The 16,595-nt window shown below is 44.3% G+C and overlaps 1 protein-coding gene across 6 annotated transcripts in view; it reads right to left on the bottom strand.

Moving 5' to 3' along the window:
* The window catches only part of SEPTIN7 (septin 7), a 508,515-nt gene that overhangs the window by 246,814 nt on the left and 245,106 nt on the right, over positions 1-16,595 (bottom strand). For all 6 annotated transcript variants that reach the window (XM_086964822.1, XM_086964825.1, XM_086964824.1 and 3 more), the window contains exon 4: positions 15,543-15,643. In XM_086964822.1, coding sequence (XP_086820948.1) covers positions 15,543-15,643 — 101 coding nt within the window. The remainder of the gene's footprint in view (positions 1-15,542; positions 15,644-16,595) is intronic.

Below are 16,595 nucleotides of genomic sequence, written 5' to 3'. Positions count from 1 at the left end.
ACCATGATATTGACTCATCACACCTTTAGATGAGTTCCCATTTTTATCCTATTATGCTGCTGTCAATGTTATATTCCATAGGGAATTTATATCTGCTACTCCACCATCTTCTATTGATTATAGATAATCCCTAGTAATCCTTTTGCAGGCCCAGTCTCAACTGGTTCAACTCAGGGGAATGAGAAATACAGATAAATGTTATTGATCACAAAACTATTCTGACTCCCCAGCTAAAGACTAGGGGTTGATATAAATTAGGAATGGAGTGCAATTGTCTTTTCCCATTACAAATGCATGTAACCAAATTAAAAACTAAACGGGACAGAAAAGTGGTGAGTCTTACCAAGTCTATCACTTTCTGGATTTGTAAAGATTTTGGAAAGGTATTTGGGAGACGTTTGATGGTTGGTTTTGATAAAGAAATTGATTCAGCCAGCGATGGGGAGCCCTCATTGAACGGTGAAGATTGCTTTCTTGAGTTGATGCTCAAAAACGTCATAGCCTGTAAAACGGATATAAAACTTGGTAATGGTATAAAACATGCTGCTACTTATTAGCCAATTTGGGAACATGGTCGAAATGTTGATCCTGTCGAATCTGAAGGTGAAGATAATTTGGACTGGCTTGGTTTGTCATTTTAGGAGTCGCACAGTCTGATGATCATTCTTCCAAGTGGGAACAAAGTTATAGAATGTTTTCGTCTTAAGCTAGGAGTACCTTTTTTACAGAATCTGCCTTGGGAAGAGATTCAGCATGACAGTCTCCCATAACTTAAAATGATTTTAATTGCCATCAAGGACAGATTCACTTATAATAGAAAATCAGCCGTGTGCTGGTGGTTTTGGAGTCCTGTGCTAGCTAAGGCGGTTTTCAGGAGTCCAATATACAAATTTTATAAGCAGACAAACTGGTATAGCCAATTGCATTGGTTTTTGTACCGTGAATGATGATTCTCAGCCTTCTATAAGACTTTTAACAGGTAACATGTGCAGCAACACTGCAAGACTTCCTCGCACATTTAAGACTCCCAGCATACACAAAGGCAATGTAAACTTCATTGAAACAAAAGAACTATATTTTACAACAGCTTCTGCTCTTTTTACAGGGAACAGGTAACTCCTAATCGATTTACGGCTAATGTGTTGATTAGACTAGGGAATAAGGAAGAGCAGTGCTACAGAACAATTAGCGGCGGGTAGCATAGAAGCACATATCGGAGTCACTGGTTGGCAAGTCCAGGGAAGGTGTTGGGTACATTTGTATATGAAGTATAGCTAGGGAGGCAAGGAAACCACAATATACTGTGGGATGATAGAACAGGTGGAAGGTAGTGTAAGGAGTGTGCAGGGCAGAGTGTAATCAGGAGATATTCTGCTACCCAACTCAATACTGTACGTTTCTTTTAAAGGATATGCCGTTCAGATGTGTAGTCTCATGTGCGAGCCTTTCTGTGGTTGCAGATCTATACAGAATACATATATGATAGTGTTGTATGTTATACAAACACATTAACTGCCGTCGGTAATGCCTTTTCAGGTGGAGACTAACTGCAGATTTTTCACCAAATGAATTTCCTCAGGCTTAAGACTGAATTTGGAAAATGTAGTAATTCCCATGAGTGTCAGTGGATGGCATTGTGCAGCTCCCTTTGGATACGTCCCGCCCTGGACGTTGGTACCACCATAAGGATGCGCAACATCTCCACTGGTGTCAGTTTCTTTCTGATCTCCGTCCGCCCAACTGACAGAGCCATAGAAACCAGAATATGGCAATGTGAAGCCTTTATAGATTGGAATCTTATTAATGGACTACGAGTACATTCAACAAAACAGGGAAGAGGGTGGTCGGGTGAGGAAAACGCAGTTAGGGTCTTCATAAAAAAAAAGGCGTGGCCAAAAGTAATTAACTTGTTCATCCGATAGAAACTTTTAACTACACATTGTGAATAGATACTAAAGCAGTGCCACCATAGGTGATGGGTCTGTGGAATGGTTCAGACCGGGAAATCTTGTAGAACAGATCAAGAGAAGAACGCTTCGTGCTGGACCTGGCTATCTAGGCAGTAATACTTGGCGACCATTTGGAGACACTCCCATGTAGTAGCGTGCCACATATCCATAACTGGCACACCACATGCCAGTGCAGTGGTAGCAGATTTTACCCTGATGGAAAATGTGTGCAAGCTTAATCGGACTGCTTCATGGCTAGCCCATAGCAGATTGTGATCTATAAAACTATCCATCAGGAGAAGGTTTCCTTTTGCATTGCTTTGCCTTTTTTTGCTCCAGGGAAAGAGAGGTAGCCTCTGGGCATCGGGTCCAATCGGTGTAAAAACTAAGAGTCCTTGAAGGAGGGGGAGGGAGGGGGGGGGGGTACAAGTCAGTTAAGGTGTTCCTCTGCCTGAGAGGGGCGAGGTGGAGCACAGAAAGCAAGCAAGGTGATGGATTGACCTTTATGGAAGGGCGTGCCTACCTTCAACAGGAATGCCACCTTATTGCTGAGTAGTTTGTCCAGAAAAAATTAAGTGTATGGTTGTAGGAGACACAGCCCGCAGTAAATTCACTCACCTGGCAGAGGTTATTGTGATAAGTAACAGTGTTTTGATAGTCAAAAGACGTAAAGGACAACTGTGCATAGGTTCACATTAGATAAGCGAGAACCAAAGTAAGATCCGACTGTGGCATCGCAAAAGGTGTTGGTAGAAACATGTGGGCCAGCCCTTTGAAAAGACGCATCTCAACAGGTGACTTGAAAGGGGATGGCTGACCTGGTAATCATGTTAAGGCCAAAAGTACCGACAAATAACCTTAACTTGTGGCCACCGCGAGGCCTTGCTGGGGCAATAAAAGACAAAACAGAAGGATGGCTGACAAACTTGGTTGCAAAGGTTGAACATGAAGGAAGGAACACCACAAACTTCTCCCAGCGCTCTGGATAAACACATTTAATGGGAGGGCTCCTGGCTGGCAGAATGACAACAACTACTTCGGAAGAAAGACCTAAAGTCTTCAACTGTTGCTGCTCAACCTTCACCCATGAAGGTGTAGGTTGAGCAGGTCTAGGTACAGGACCCGGCTGCTGCTGGAAGCCAAAACGGAGGAAGTGGCGAGACGTTCTAGGTACCACAGTCTCCTCTCCCGTCTGGGAGAGGTAGGATAACCTGGGCACGGTCATTCCAAATCTTTTTCAGCACTCTGAGAAGACTAGGTTGGGGCGGAAAAGCATACCAGAGTCTGGATCTCAAATGCAGGCAGGAGAAATCTACTAGGGAGCACTGCCTGGGAAATTCAATGGGCGAAAATTAGGACACTGCATTCTCTGGCAGCTGCAAATAAGTCAACCAAAGGTTCTTCCCATTCCTGTCGTACGCCCTGTGTCGCCACCAAGTGTAGCTGCTACTAGTGATCCGCAAGGCACTGTCTGCTGAGTTTGTCTGCCATGGTGATTAAAGATCCCGATAGGTGCTGTGCAATCGGGGCGATGCCCTGAGCATTCAGGCACTTTCAGAGGTGTAGAGCTTCCTGACTTAGCAATCACAGCTCCACTCTACCCGGTTTGTTGCAGTACCAAATGATGGTCGTTTTGTCCATTAGAACAGGTTTACGTTCTCCCTTGATGGTCAGGAGGACCATCTTCAATCTCAAGCAAATCGCTCACAACTCCAGCACGTTGATGTGAAGTCAAACTTCGACCAGGGAACAGAGTCCTCTGATCTCCACATCTTCTACATGAACTCCCAAACAAGCAACGATGCAATCATGACCGTTCGCTCTGCGAGGGTTAGAGAGAGGTCAGCAGCCGGTCCAAATGCGGCCAAGCAGATCTTTTACAGCCGCCCCCAACACTTGTAGGGACTCTGACAAGTCCCAGTGGTGTTGAGCCCACCGAGACGTCAGATCCCACTGCAGAACCCATATGTGGCTCTTGGCATGACCCACAAGCAGGACGCCGGAGGCCAAGAGGCCCAGAAGTCTCAGAGTTGCTCTCGCAGAGTCCCAGGTCAAAGGTTGAAACCTCTGGATCATATCCCAAGTGCCCTAGACGGGTTGAGGCGGAGGGATGGCTTGGAAAAACACTGTATAGAAGATGGCTTAAATGAAGTAGGTGTGATTTTGGTAAGTTGATGGTAAAGCCCAATGATGTCAACAGGTCGGCCAGAAATTCTACTGCATCCCCACATCTTCCTCTTCCACACTCCTTAAGAGTCACACACCCTGAATGGAAGTTTTGACCCTCGAACATCTGATGTGGACCCACTGCCCCTAGGTCTCCTGGATCACCTCTCCAGGTCAGGCTCAACTATCTAGTTTATTCATCACCCACGCATATGGATTGCAGCTCTGAACATTTCACCTGTTTCCACTCTCCAACCCTGCTTTGTTTCTTTAATTTACAATCTTTTTGCTAATTGCGTATGTCATATCACCACAGTTAGGGGCACAGATTCCATCCTCTCTGCTTTCAGTTCCCATCCAAGGTTACTGCTGCCCATTCCCTCTGAACCCCCTCCTCCCCTGACTTTTTTTTTTTGCAGTTTTATATAGAGCAAACTTGACCCGAACCGAATCGGGTATCAGAGCGCTTTACATAGCACCAGTTACGTTACATTAGGACACTCCTTCATTTTTGTTAGGCACGGGGAGATTAAGTGATTTGCCCAAAATCACAGGATGTTTGTCGTTGTTACCGAGACTCGAACTCAGATCCCCAGGTCCGGCCATACATCACCTATGTATCCCATTATAAATCTATTTTTTGCCAAGTGATTCATTTGTATATCTCTCCCAACCGAGATAAAACAGCTCCAACCTTTACCTGTAGTTTAAGCTATTATTGTTCAATGCTTCGTGAAGTATTTGTTTTGCAAAGTATTAATAAAAATTATTTTAGGAGAAAAAATAACGAAACCAGGCCAGTTGTAGTTTGGAGGTGGCTTTCGACTGCTTGAGGCAAGCCCACATTCGTCGAGGTATGGAAAGACTAGTGTGCCCGTCTACTGCAAAAATGCTGCGACCACCACCATCACCTTGATGAACACCTGAGGTGCAAAGGTAAGGCGAAAGGGGAGCACTGAGGGTTGTAAATGCTCATGGCCTACCTGAAACTGCAGTTAATGTCCGTGGAACTGAAGTACAGGATGTGAAAATAAGCTAGAAGATCTAGGATAGGACAAAGGCCTCCTCCCTTCTTGGGTAGCAGGAAATAACAGGAGTAACAACCAGTACAGACTTCTGATGTTCCCACCCTCTGTACTGCACGCTTAGCCAAGAGAACATGAACTTCTCCGCAGAGTATGGACAAGTGGTCCTCTGGGAGGTGTTCTGGTTTGAGTGGCCTGTCCTGGGGATAAGACCTGAGGAGTAGGGGGAATCTGTGTTCCACAATTTGGAGCACCCACTGATCTGACATGATGTTTCTTCTCAATCCAGAAAGGTGACTAACTCCAACCGGGTAGTCGTGTGCTGCTAAAGGCAAATTAAAAGGGTTTTACAGCAGCTGGGTGGTGATAAGCCTGAGCCTGCAAAATCTGTGAAACCTAAAGTACAACTTAGCTGTAATTTGCCTAAGCATGTAGGCTCACCTAAAGGTGTGTGTATATCAAGATGGACAGCTTTACTCTTGAATGCCTGTGCCTGTAACACTTCTGTAACATGAGAAACAGCCCTACTGTAAAAGAAGTTAACTTATAAGATCTATTTAACTTTGGTGACAACTTTAAGACCAGAGCCAGGAACCCGCAAGAAGATCTGTAGATGGAAGGACAGCTATGAAGTTACAGGTATGGGCCTGTGAGCATTATGTAACCTGGCGGATTACTATCTCAGGAGTTCGTTTAGGGTTTGGCAGAGTGGGAGAACTAGCATAGGTCAGTGTGTTTCCCTGCTGCATTACTGATGTTGGAACAGCCATGCTTCCAACAGCAGATCCTTAGTCAGCTTTGCAGTCTGAAACCTTCAGTCAGTGTAAGCCTGCAGTCACAGGGCCTCAGCTAATCAACGTTTAATATTTTGCTCCATTATGGCAGGCTTTCCAGTGTTTACATTTCAGCAAGGGCTGCGATTTCAGCCTGGACAGGCCTCAGAGAGGAAAAAAAACCACACAAACAGAAATGACCCTTTCACCTCTGTAAGAATGGTACCAATACGCCAGCGAAATGTTTTTTGTTTCACAGACACAAATTGTTAGGGTGAAACAGAGAAATGCCAAGTGAGTCACCATGAGATGGTCACCCACCCAGCATTACATTCTGGTGGAAGTGCCTGGATGGAAGCACTTTCATAAAAAATGCTCAGGCATGTCGGTAATGAACTCACAATAGTGGCTTCAGGTTGTCCCAGCAGGGCAGAGGTGGGTGCTCTGCCCTACAAGTGGCTTGGTGGCCAGCCCTCTTATTTTAACTACTGGGCCCCAATAAGCTCTGTTACCTGGGGGATACAGTTGTTGTCCTAAGTTAGAGAGATCTGTGGGACATATTGGGTAGCGCAGCTGTCCAAGCTGTCTGAAGTGTGAGTTTATACAATTGACAGCTCTGAGACGTCAGCATACAATATCTCTGCAATGTATTAAAGGGGTGTTAAATTCTCTTGTGAGAGTGGAGTGTAAACTCTAGGGCCACTTTCCTGCATGGAGGTAGAACCTTCATGGAGATATCCTTGAACTAAAAGATTGCGTTGGTCTCTAAATACTAAATCTTTATTTTGTAAAACCTAGATGATAGCTCTCTTTTCCAAAAGTTTCAGGTTCCGACATCTGTATTGTCCCCAATTAACGCAAATTCTATAACCCCCACTTACTGGTGGGAACTGGATTTATCACTATGCCGCCCATTAGTGAAAAAGTCCAACTCCTCAGCATACAATTGCACAAAAATCACTTTGTAAATTGCAAGTTAGAGACAGTAATAATAGCTCATCTGCTTATCTTTAATTACTGACAAACCAAAATTTAAATACAACTATGCAAAGCTTCAACACATTAGTGTAGGAACCGGCTCCCTCTACTTTAGTGTTAAGAAGCAATTTAATGAACCCGACCTTACATATAACTCTGCTCAAATAATTTTAGATCAAACAATATATTCACATTATAGATGAGTATCATGAAATATTCAAGAAAAAAAGCTAAATTAAGCCAGTTTTATCAAGTATACCCCTCCTAAATGTATTCTGTGCATGTAATCACTTCAGAATTACTTTAGCACTTACCCCACCCCTGCAAACTACTCCCCGCGCACTTTCCGCCAGTAACAGCCGATTTTAGGGCCGTTTACCGAGCAGAAGGGTAGCGTTTCCTCACGGCAGACATCTTAGTGGGAGGCGGAGCTGGTTGAGCGCTCTAGCCTTTCCTACAAAAGGAGGCCAGGGATTTCAGTTGCGAGATTCTATGCGCTGACACTGGTGCTACCTGCTATAATCTTGGACCCCTCCTGAGGCTTGAGCCGGGAGGTAGAATTCAACTGTTGTGCTTACTGTATGACTTTGGCTGTGTGTGCAATTGTCGCTGATTACAAACGCTTTGCATTTTAACACGAGCTGCATTTTTAGACGCCGATTTTTAAAAATTCACGAATTGCGTAAATCACTTCAGAATTACTTTAGCACTTACCTCACCCCTGCAAACTACTCCCCGCGCACTTTCCGCCAGTAACAGTCGATTTTAGGGCCGTTTACCGAGCAGAAGGGTAGCGTTTCCTCACGGCAGACATCTTAGTGGGAGGCGGAGCTGGTTGAGCGCTCTAGCCTTTCCTACAAAAGGAGGCCAGGGATTTCAGTTGCGAGATTCTATGCGCTGACACTGGTGCTACCTGCTATAATCTTGGACCTCTCCTGAGGCTTGAGCCGGGAGGTAGAATTCAACTGTTGTGCTTACTGTATGACTTTGGCTGTGCGTGCAATTGTCGCTGATTACAAACGCTTTGCATTTTAACACGAGCTGCATTTTTAGACGCCGATTTTTAAAAATTCACGAATTGCGTAAATCACTTCAGAATTACTTTAGCACTTACCCCACCCCTGCAAACTACTCCCCGCGCACTTTCCGCCAGTAACAGCCGATTTTAGGGCCGTTTACCGAGCAGAAGGGTAGCGTTTCCTCACGGCAGACATCTTAGTGGGAGGCGGAGCTGGTTGAGCGCTCTAGCCTTTCCTACAAAAGGAGGCCAGGGATTTCAGTTGCGAGATTCTATGCGCTGACACTGGTGCTACCTGCTATAATCTTGGACCCCTCCTGAGGCTTGAGCCGGGAGGTAGAATTCAACTGTTGTGCTTACTGTATGACTTTGGCTGTGTGTGCAATTGTCGCTGATTACAAACGCTTTGCATTTTAACACGAGCTGCATTTTTAGACGCTGATTTTTAAAAATTCACGAATTGCGTAAATCACTTCAGAATTACTTTAGCACTTACCCCACCCCTGCAAACTACTCCCCGCGCACTTTCCGCCAGTAACAGCCGATTTTAGGGCCGTTTACCGAGCAGAAGGGTAGCGTTTCCTCACGGCAGACATCTTAGTGAGAGGCGGAGCTGGTTGAGCGCTCTAGCCTTTCCTATAAAAGGATACGGATATCCTCCGCGACAGCGGACGCGTACAGTGGACGCGCCTCGCCAGCGCCGGAGTCACGCCAGAGTCAGCCCGTCTGCGCTCGTCCGCGCCTCGGACGCACCAAGCACCATGGCACCTCTTCCTTCAGGTACCAGGGATTTAGTTACATGCCCCCCTATAACGGAGGCACAAAGTGACACGATCAATCACTTACGCCTAAAATACTCCTCGGAATGTTTACTAACCCTTCGACCCTCTCGGCATCCTGCTTGCAGGACAATAGATCCTTATTTAAAGAAAACTACATGCTAATGCCGTCACTTATCCACTAACCATGTACAAATTAAAGCCTTACAGGTTAGAAACCCTACAAACAATAATAAGATATCTTCAGAACAGTTTCTATTCCTTAGCATTAATTGTCGCTCACTACCTAAGCATAGAACTGAAGTCTTCAATTTACTCCTGGACGAGGTTCCCGATGCTGTTTTTTTAACTGAAACATGGCTTCAAGACAGCTCTGGACCTGACGTAGCTATGGCACTCCCTGAAACTTATGCAATTGTCAGACTTGATCGAGAAAAACCATCAGGAGGAGGAATAGCAATTATTTTTAAAAAACGCTATAACTGCGAATTCAACAAACTCCCATGTGAGGGTTGTGAAGGCGCAATTTTTAAACTTTCACTCACACCGAACTTTACTTTCTCGGGAGCACTCATTTATAGGCCACCGGGAACTGGCTCTAAATGGATATCTCATCTTGTAGAACTTCTTGGACCCCTAATTATGAAAATGGCCAGCTTCACTATTCTAGGAGAAATGAATCTCCATTTGGAGAAAGATGATTGCCCAATAGTGAACGATTTTAAAACGGATCTTGCATCCCTTAACCTGACCTTAAAGAACTCTGGCCCTACACATAGAGCCGGTCATTTGTTGGATCCTATCCTCTCCAACCTTAATGACATATCTAAACCCACGGCCATTCCAGTGCCTTGGTCTGACCACTTCCTGATTAAATTTTCCCTTCTTGTAAAAAACTCTAATGGGGTGAGAACATCAACTCCTACACAACTAATCAGGAAATGGAAAAAGCTTGATCTAGAAAAACTTAACTCCCTTCTCGAGGGTCATCTCCCTTGTACAAAATCTACAGTACAAGAGTTTTCTACATCAGTCCAAACTTGGCTTCTAGACGCCATTGACTCCATTTTGCCCAAAACTAAATTAAAACAAAACTCCCATCGTCCCCCTGCTCCATGGTTCACTGAGACCTTGAAACAAGAAAAAAGTATATGCAAAACTGCAGAACGTCATTGGCGGAAATCCTACTGTCCTGAGTCCAAATTGGCCTATAAAAGTAAACTCTCAAATTATCAGATGCTCTGTGCCAAAACTAAAGCTGAATATGCCTGCACGATAATTACTGAAGCCCTATGCCAGTCCAAAGCACTTTTTAAAACTGTAAGAGAACTAGCTGGTTCCCTCACATTACAATCTCCCCCAGATCTAAACAAATCACAATGTGACGCTCTTGCAACTTTTTTTGTAGAAAAAGTCGACAAGATCTATCAGGGTATAGAACAAACTACAAAGGAAATTGCCAAGTCCAGAGCAACTCCACCTTCTATTAATATTGGCCTTGAAATTAATACTTCAGTCCCCATCACTCCCATGGAAACAGAACTGTCCTCCCATATATCCCCACATGATGTAACATCTCCAGCCATTCTAGATAAATGGCCGTTGCTTGACTTAGACCTGGTTCGAAAACTTTTGAATGCCATCAAATCAGGCTCACCAAATGATCCACTACCGTGTTATATCCTGAAAAAATTCAATGATAAAACCCTAGAGACAATTACCAACCTTCTTAATAAATCACTACAGGAAGAAATCGTACCAAAAGAGTGGAAACATGCAATGATCCACCCTTAACTGAAAAAAGCTGGAACTGATCCCAACTTGCCATCCAACTTTAGGCCTATCTCTTTGCTGCCTACCTTTGCAAAGATATTGGAAAAGCATGTTCACAGAGTCCTCACTGATTTCATTACCACCCATGATCTACTACCTCTTCATCAGTCAGGATTCCGCACAGGTTTCTCTACGGAAACGACTCTGTTGGGCGTAACTGAGAATATCCGTCGACTGTTGGACCGCGGAGAAACGGTTGCCTTGCTGTTACTGGATCTCAGTGCAGCATTTGATACTGTGTCACATGTTGTACTTGAGCACACCCTTCACGCCACCGGTATCAGGGGCGCCGCTTGCAACTGGATTAAATCTCTGCTAGAACAACGCACCTTCCAAGTTTTTTCCCAATCAGCATGCTCTGATACTATGACCCTTAAACATGGAGTTCCGCAGGGCTCTATATTGAGCCCACTGCTTTTCAATGTTTACATGAGTCCACTGGCCAAAATGATAGAAAAGTCTGGTCTACTCATGTTCTCGTATGCTGACGATTCCCAGCTTATTTTCTCTTTATCATCTTCGGATCCCAACAACATCTCGTCACTAAAAATTGGCCTCACTAACATCGCAGAGTGGATGAGAAAAAATGTTCTCAAACTTAATGGCGAGAAAACAGAGTTACTTGTTTTGGGCAAAAACAAAGAACTCTGGGGACCCCAGCACTGGCCTGATGTGATGGGTACACCCCCGATCCCAGTCAAATCAGCCCGCAATCTCGGAGTCATCATTGATGAATCATTAAGTCTTAATCAGCAAGCTACTAAGACATCATCCACTTGCTTAGCGATTCTAAAGTGGTTGAAGAAAATCTGTTGGATGTTGCCCAAACATACCCAAAAATCGGTCATCAATGCTTTGATAACCTCCAGGCTCGATTACGCCAACGTGCTTTATCTAGGGGCCAACAAGGCCATTACCCGACGACTACAGACGGTGCAAAATGCCGCCGCAAGATTGTTGTGGAAAATCCCCATCTCCACACCTACCACCAAATATATCCGCGAATTGCACTGGCTAAAAATCGAGAATCGGGTAAAATTTAAATCCTTATGTCTTATGCACAGGATTTTAACCAACAAGGCACCCAAATATCTACAAAACCTTGTTTAGCCCTACCGTCCATCCCGCACCCTTCGTTCAGCTACAGCCAACCAATTTGTGATCCCTAAAATCAGGCTGGCGAGAATGGGCGGCAAATCTTTTTCATACCTTGGACCCTCCCTCTGGAACACTCTTCCATTGACCCTTAGGCAGGAAACTAATCACCTGAAATTCAGGAAAGCCTTAAAAACTTGGCTGTTTAACATCTAAAAACCTGACTGTCTCAATGCACTGAATCATCAGCGCCGGGAAACCCTTTGTTGGGTAGCTGTAGCGCTTTAGAAATGAAATAAAATAATCTATCCTCCTCACTTTATTTATTATTATAGACCTTTTGGGCCTAAATGTTCTATATAGTAGAACACAAAATAAGATGGGGCTAGACCTAAGCTGTTAACACATTGCAGTCCCATCTTTTGGTAAAATTATGTCTGTATTTTAAACAAGCCTTTACTCCCCATCTCTTACCAAAAAGTAATTTATGGAAGTAAGGAATTGCCTCTTTTGCATTATCACCCCCAGATTTTTGGACTCATGCGGCTGGGTTTTCAACTCTGAAGGCGCACAGATGCCTGCTAAACAGAACTCTGCACCAGTGCTCTGACCCGTAAAAGGTATATGTCCGATTGGTTCATCCACAATCGGCATAGTTAACTTACTTATAAGCCCCTAGTATATGGTAGGGTACCAGGGCCTTTAAGTTGAAGTGTCTCTTTTGTACTGCAGCACTTATTGTGCCAGTACGAGTGCGACTAAGCAAAGTATGACTTGTCACTGCTCGCTGGCAGAGCATTTGAAACTGCTAAGCCGACTTTACCTTTCAAAGTAATGGCAAAGCCCAATCCTCTGTTTATCAGTCACCGCTAATAGAGACCTACTGAGCCGTAAAGGCAGGGTGCCTTCTATTAAAAAGCTGGACATGTAGTTTTAACTATACTTATCCTGAAATTAAAATACAAATTGTCATTTGTACTGTGGAAAACTGAGTAGCCCCATTGGTGAGTACAGATTTACACGCTGACAACTCAGCAATGTTAACGTTTGACTGCGACTACTAAATAGGATACTTCAAGATATCAAAAGAATACTTACCTTAAACTAGAGTTTATCCTAACTTCTACACAAGTGTCTCCTTTAGTATGTAGCTATACCAAAGGGGGATGATGGACAGAGCGTTGGAGCAAATCAAACCCTCACCCCCAGTCAACTGATCTGGGTTTAATCCATCATCATTCTTTAGCTGACTCCACCACATCAGTTAGGACATGGCCATAGGCAAATCAGTCCGACCCTGTGCCTCATGGGAACAGTCCAGCCCGAACTGCCAAGCCATGTCTTCACTGGACCGGAAACAAGCATCCTGGGACCGGTTTCGGGTTCATAACACTCATCAGCCAGGCTATCTTGAATCCAGAGGCAAAGTGAGCAAACAAACTATGGATTTAGGCCCAGATCTCTGTACTGTGGTGAACGTATGACATTGTTCTGCATTCTGTCCATCAACTGTTTTTGTATTTTTCACCCCGAGTGGGACGGGTATGCTCAGGTGCGAGTTCCGTGCTCTCCATGCCACTGGAATCAAGCTATCCTGGTTGATGAGGGCTGAAAGCCCGAAACCGGTTCTAGGATGCTTGTTTCGAGTCCAGGGAGGACCTGGCTTAGCAGTTCGGGCTGGACTGTTCCCATGGGACACAGGGTCAAGACTGATTTGCATATGGCTGGGTTCAAACTGGAATGGCATGGTGAGCAAAAATGCGATTGATTTAGGCCCAGCTCTCTGTACCAGGGTGAATGCATGACATTGTTATGCATGCTGTCCATCAACTGTTGCTTTTTCCTTTAGTATGGAGCCACTTTGTTGCCCAAAGTTTCCCAGTCAGCGTTTATGGTTGCTGGCTACTAGACAGCCTTTTGCCGTTCTGTGGAGGTTTGGGGGGGTGGGTCGGTGAACTACCCTCAGGAAGGAACAGAGGGCCTGCCATTGGGAGAGGTGGTGGAAGGAAGGCCAAAGAAGGTGTGAGCCCAAAAGGCCTTTGAAGGGCAAATGGTGGACACACACTAAGGGGGTCCTCTTTTGTTCGTGCAGACAGCTTGGCGTCAAAGAGAGAGGGAAGCTGTTGTAAAAAAGGTTTTTCCATGGACATGAAGCCCCGGGTAGTCCCACCGCTGGTATGGGCTAGGGAGCTGCACACACAAAGAGAGGGGTTATGCCATCTTGGGAGTGGGCAGAACAGTGTATTCTGGGATAGCTTCCTGTAAACTGTGAAATCCGGAGGCGGCTTATTAGCCTAAAGGCTAGTAGCTGCATCATCCTCCGAGCGCACTAACTGGGCAGTAAGGTGGCAACCCTGATACCCAGACCTCAGATTGTCAGATCTCGTCTGTACTGATGAGTAGACCAAATAATGTCTGGCCTGCTGTTCCCTGGACCCAGTAAATAAAGATTACACCAAGAATGAACTGCACTTGCTGCTCCTTGAGCTTGCAGAAAGGACTGTGCCTGCAGTGCACTGCTCAAGGAAATCTCGCCCCAACCCCCACCCCCCACCCCCACCCCCCCCAGCCTCGGACAGAAGAGCTAACTCCAAGAGTAAGTTGGTTAACTTCCTCTTACAGCTACAGGGGCACAAAAGCTGGAGTAGTCTACCTTGGCGAGTGGGCACCCAAGAACGCCTGATTGCTGTAGTGCAACCCATGAGATCGAGTCAAAAGGTGCAAGAGAGTCTGCTGGACCCACAAGAGTCATTGGAGCGCAGTTATCCCCAGTTAAAGGGAATAGCTGGTTTTGCTGTAACTGGAGTCAGGTAGACCAGTGGCAACAGGCTTTTGACTGTACTTCAAGCTTACTTGGAGAAACATCAACCTCTCCAGCCAAAGTTAGCCCGCAGTGACCGCGGATCGAGGACTAGCCCCAGGAAACATGCTCCCAGCCAGAATTTGTCGCCCAAAGCAGGCCTGAGTAGTAATTTACAATTTTATAAAATCTTGCCAAAGTTTGACGGTGTTCACAGTCCGTTGCAATGATTTATTGCATTGATTGAAAAAAGCAGTGCTTTATTGTTCATTTAAAAATTATTCTCTCTGGAACCCTTCAGTGGATGTTTGTCATTGAGGTGTAATTTTGAACATAAAAAATAACCTCTCTTTATAAATTGGTGTTGGATTTTTATTGAGTTTTGTTTCTATGTTATGCAATTCTTTTAGTACTTCTTAACTCTTTACACTTGCCCCTTTGATAGTCTGCCTACTCAGAGCCACAGCTACCTAGTGTTAAGATACGTTTTTTTTTAAACAAATCTGACTGCACCCAGTACAGGTAGTGAGTTTATTACTCTGTGAGGTCTCACAACCACAACATATAATAAATAGCTTTCCGCACAGAAGACAATAAAAGGTAAATGTCCCATTCTATTTCAGAGAGATAAAGTATCAAAGTGAACGCAGAACTAATTGGCTGACTTTTGGTATGAACATTTTATTTGACAAAGACTAACAGTTTGGGGGGGTGGAAACAGCAAAATAAAGACATTCAGCTAGGCATAAAAATGGACTGCAGGTCTATAAACCAGTTACTGTTTTTATACACGAAAAAACTAACATTAATGGTTTATTTGTTGTACCACATCAACATCAGCTTCTCCATAGCAGATTTCGACACAGTTTCAAAACAATCCCTATTGCAATAAAGGAAAAAAACATTTCATAAACAATTCACATTGCGTTAAAGGTGTTTATGCTGTGACCACACCAATTCTTAATAAAAATCAAACATCACTCAGCAAGCCTCTTACAGAAATGCCACTGGAAACTCTGAGGTGCAGGCTTCAACACCATTGACAGTTAGGCACATATTACTCCAAATTCACAATTACAGAAAGACGTTTTACAAAAAGCATCACACTAATGGGTACATGACTTACCAATTGCTATTGTCCACCGCATCTCCAAATCCTGGTGTATCAACTATGGTAAGCAGTAACTGTACACCTCCTTCTTTGACCAAAACCTTCGACTGTTCAACCTTAAAGAAAATAATCAAGGGTTCATTTCCTAAACATACAAAGCTGATAATGCATGGAATTCACTGTAACAAATAAGGAGCTTGTTCAAAGCCAAGAGGTAAATTCAAGAATTCCTCACAAAATACATAATCTGCCTCGAGTTCTCAGTAGCTAGTCTGGGTGAAGTTTATCAGGTAACGCAGTTGTGAAGCAGATGTATTGTATGCATTCAGCAACCTGTCAGATAGCAGTTTATCAGGTAACGCAGTTGTGAAGCAGATGTATTGTATGCATTCAGCAACCTGTCAGATAGCATTCCAGAAGTCTCTGTCTCTTGAGGGGAGAATAACTAACTGTTGAATCCAACCTGTGGAACCATTTTGCCTTTCCTGCAACCATCCGCATTCTTTTTGTTTCTACACTTAGCGGAGTAGTAGGCGATTTTGCATTTTTGAAGTAACAAGTACAAGTCAAAACAAGCAAAACAGCATTGCTGGAAATGAACCAACAGCATAATTAATCAACCTGTAGGATTCCTGGAACAGACGCACCTTTTTAGTTCCCGAGTCATGAAATTACTCGATTTTTCAAGTACCTGACAACAGCTAAACACTGGCTAACACTTTTCTTCATTCAACATGTTTTGCTGGATGGGATTATTTTCTACATGATCATTTTCTACAAAATTCTGTAGTTTTAAATGCTGCCCCTGTCCTGTCCACATGTGGTCCCGATTATGGTGAACACCCCATTTACTGTCCCCAAGTCATGCATTAAAGGAGGTAATCAAGTTTTACTTGGGCCGCATGCACTTTGCATGACTGTCACTCCGACCTCAATGAAAAAAAAACAAAGCATTTTTTAACTCCAAACCTAATCATATTTAGTTGATTATTTAAAAGCTATTCCATAGCCTGAGCCACTTTGTCACCTACAACAGGCATGCATCATTGGAGCCAAGGGGTCTCTCAC

The sequence above is a fragment of the Lissotriton vulgaris genome, chromosome 4_1 (assembly GCF_964263255.1).
Source record: "Lissotriton vulgaris chromosome 4_1, aLisVul1.2, whole genome shotgun sequence".
Lineage (NCBI taxonomy): Eukaryota > Metazoa > Chordata > Amphibia > Caudata > Salamandridae > Lissotriton > Lissotriton vulgaris.
This window is presented reverse-complemented; position numbering and strand designations above follow the sequence as displayed.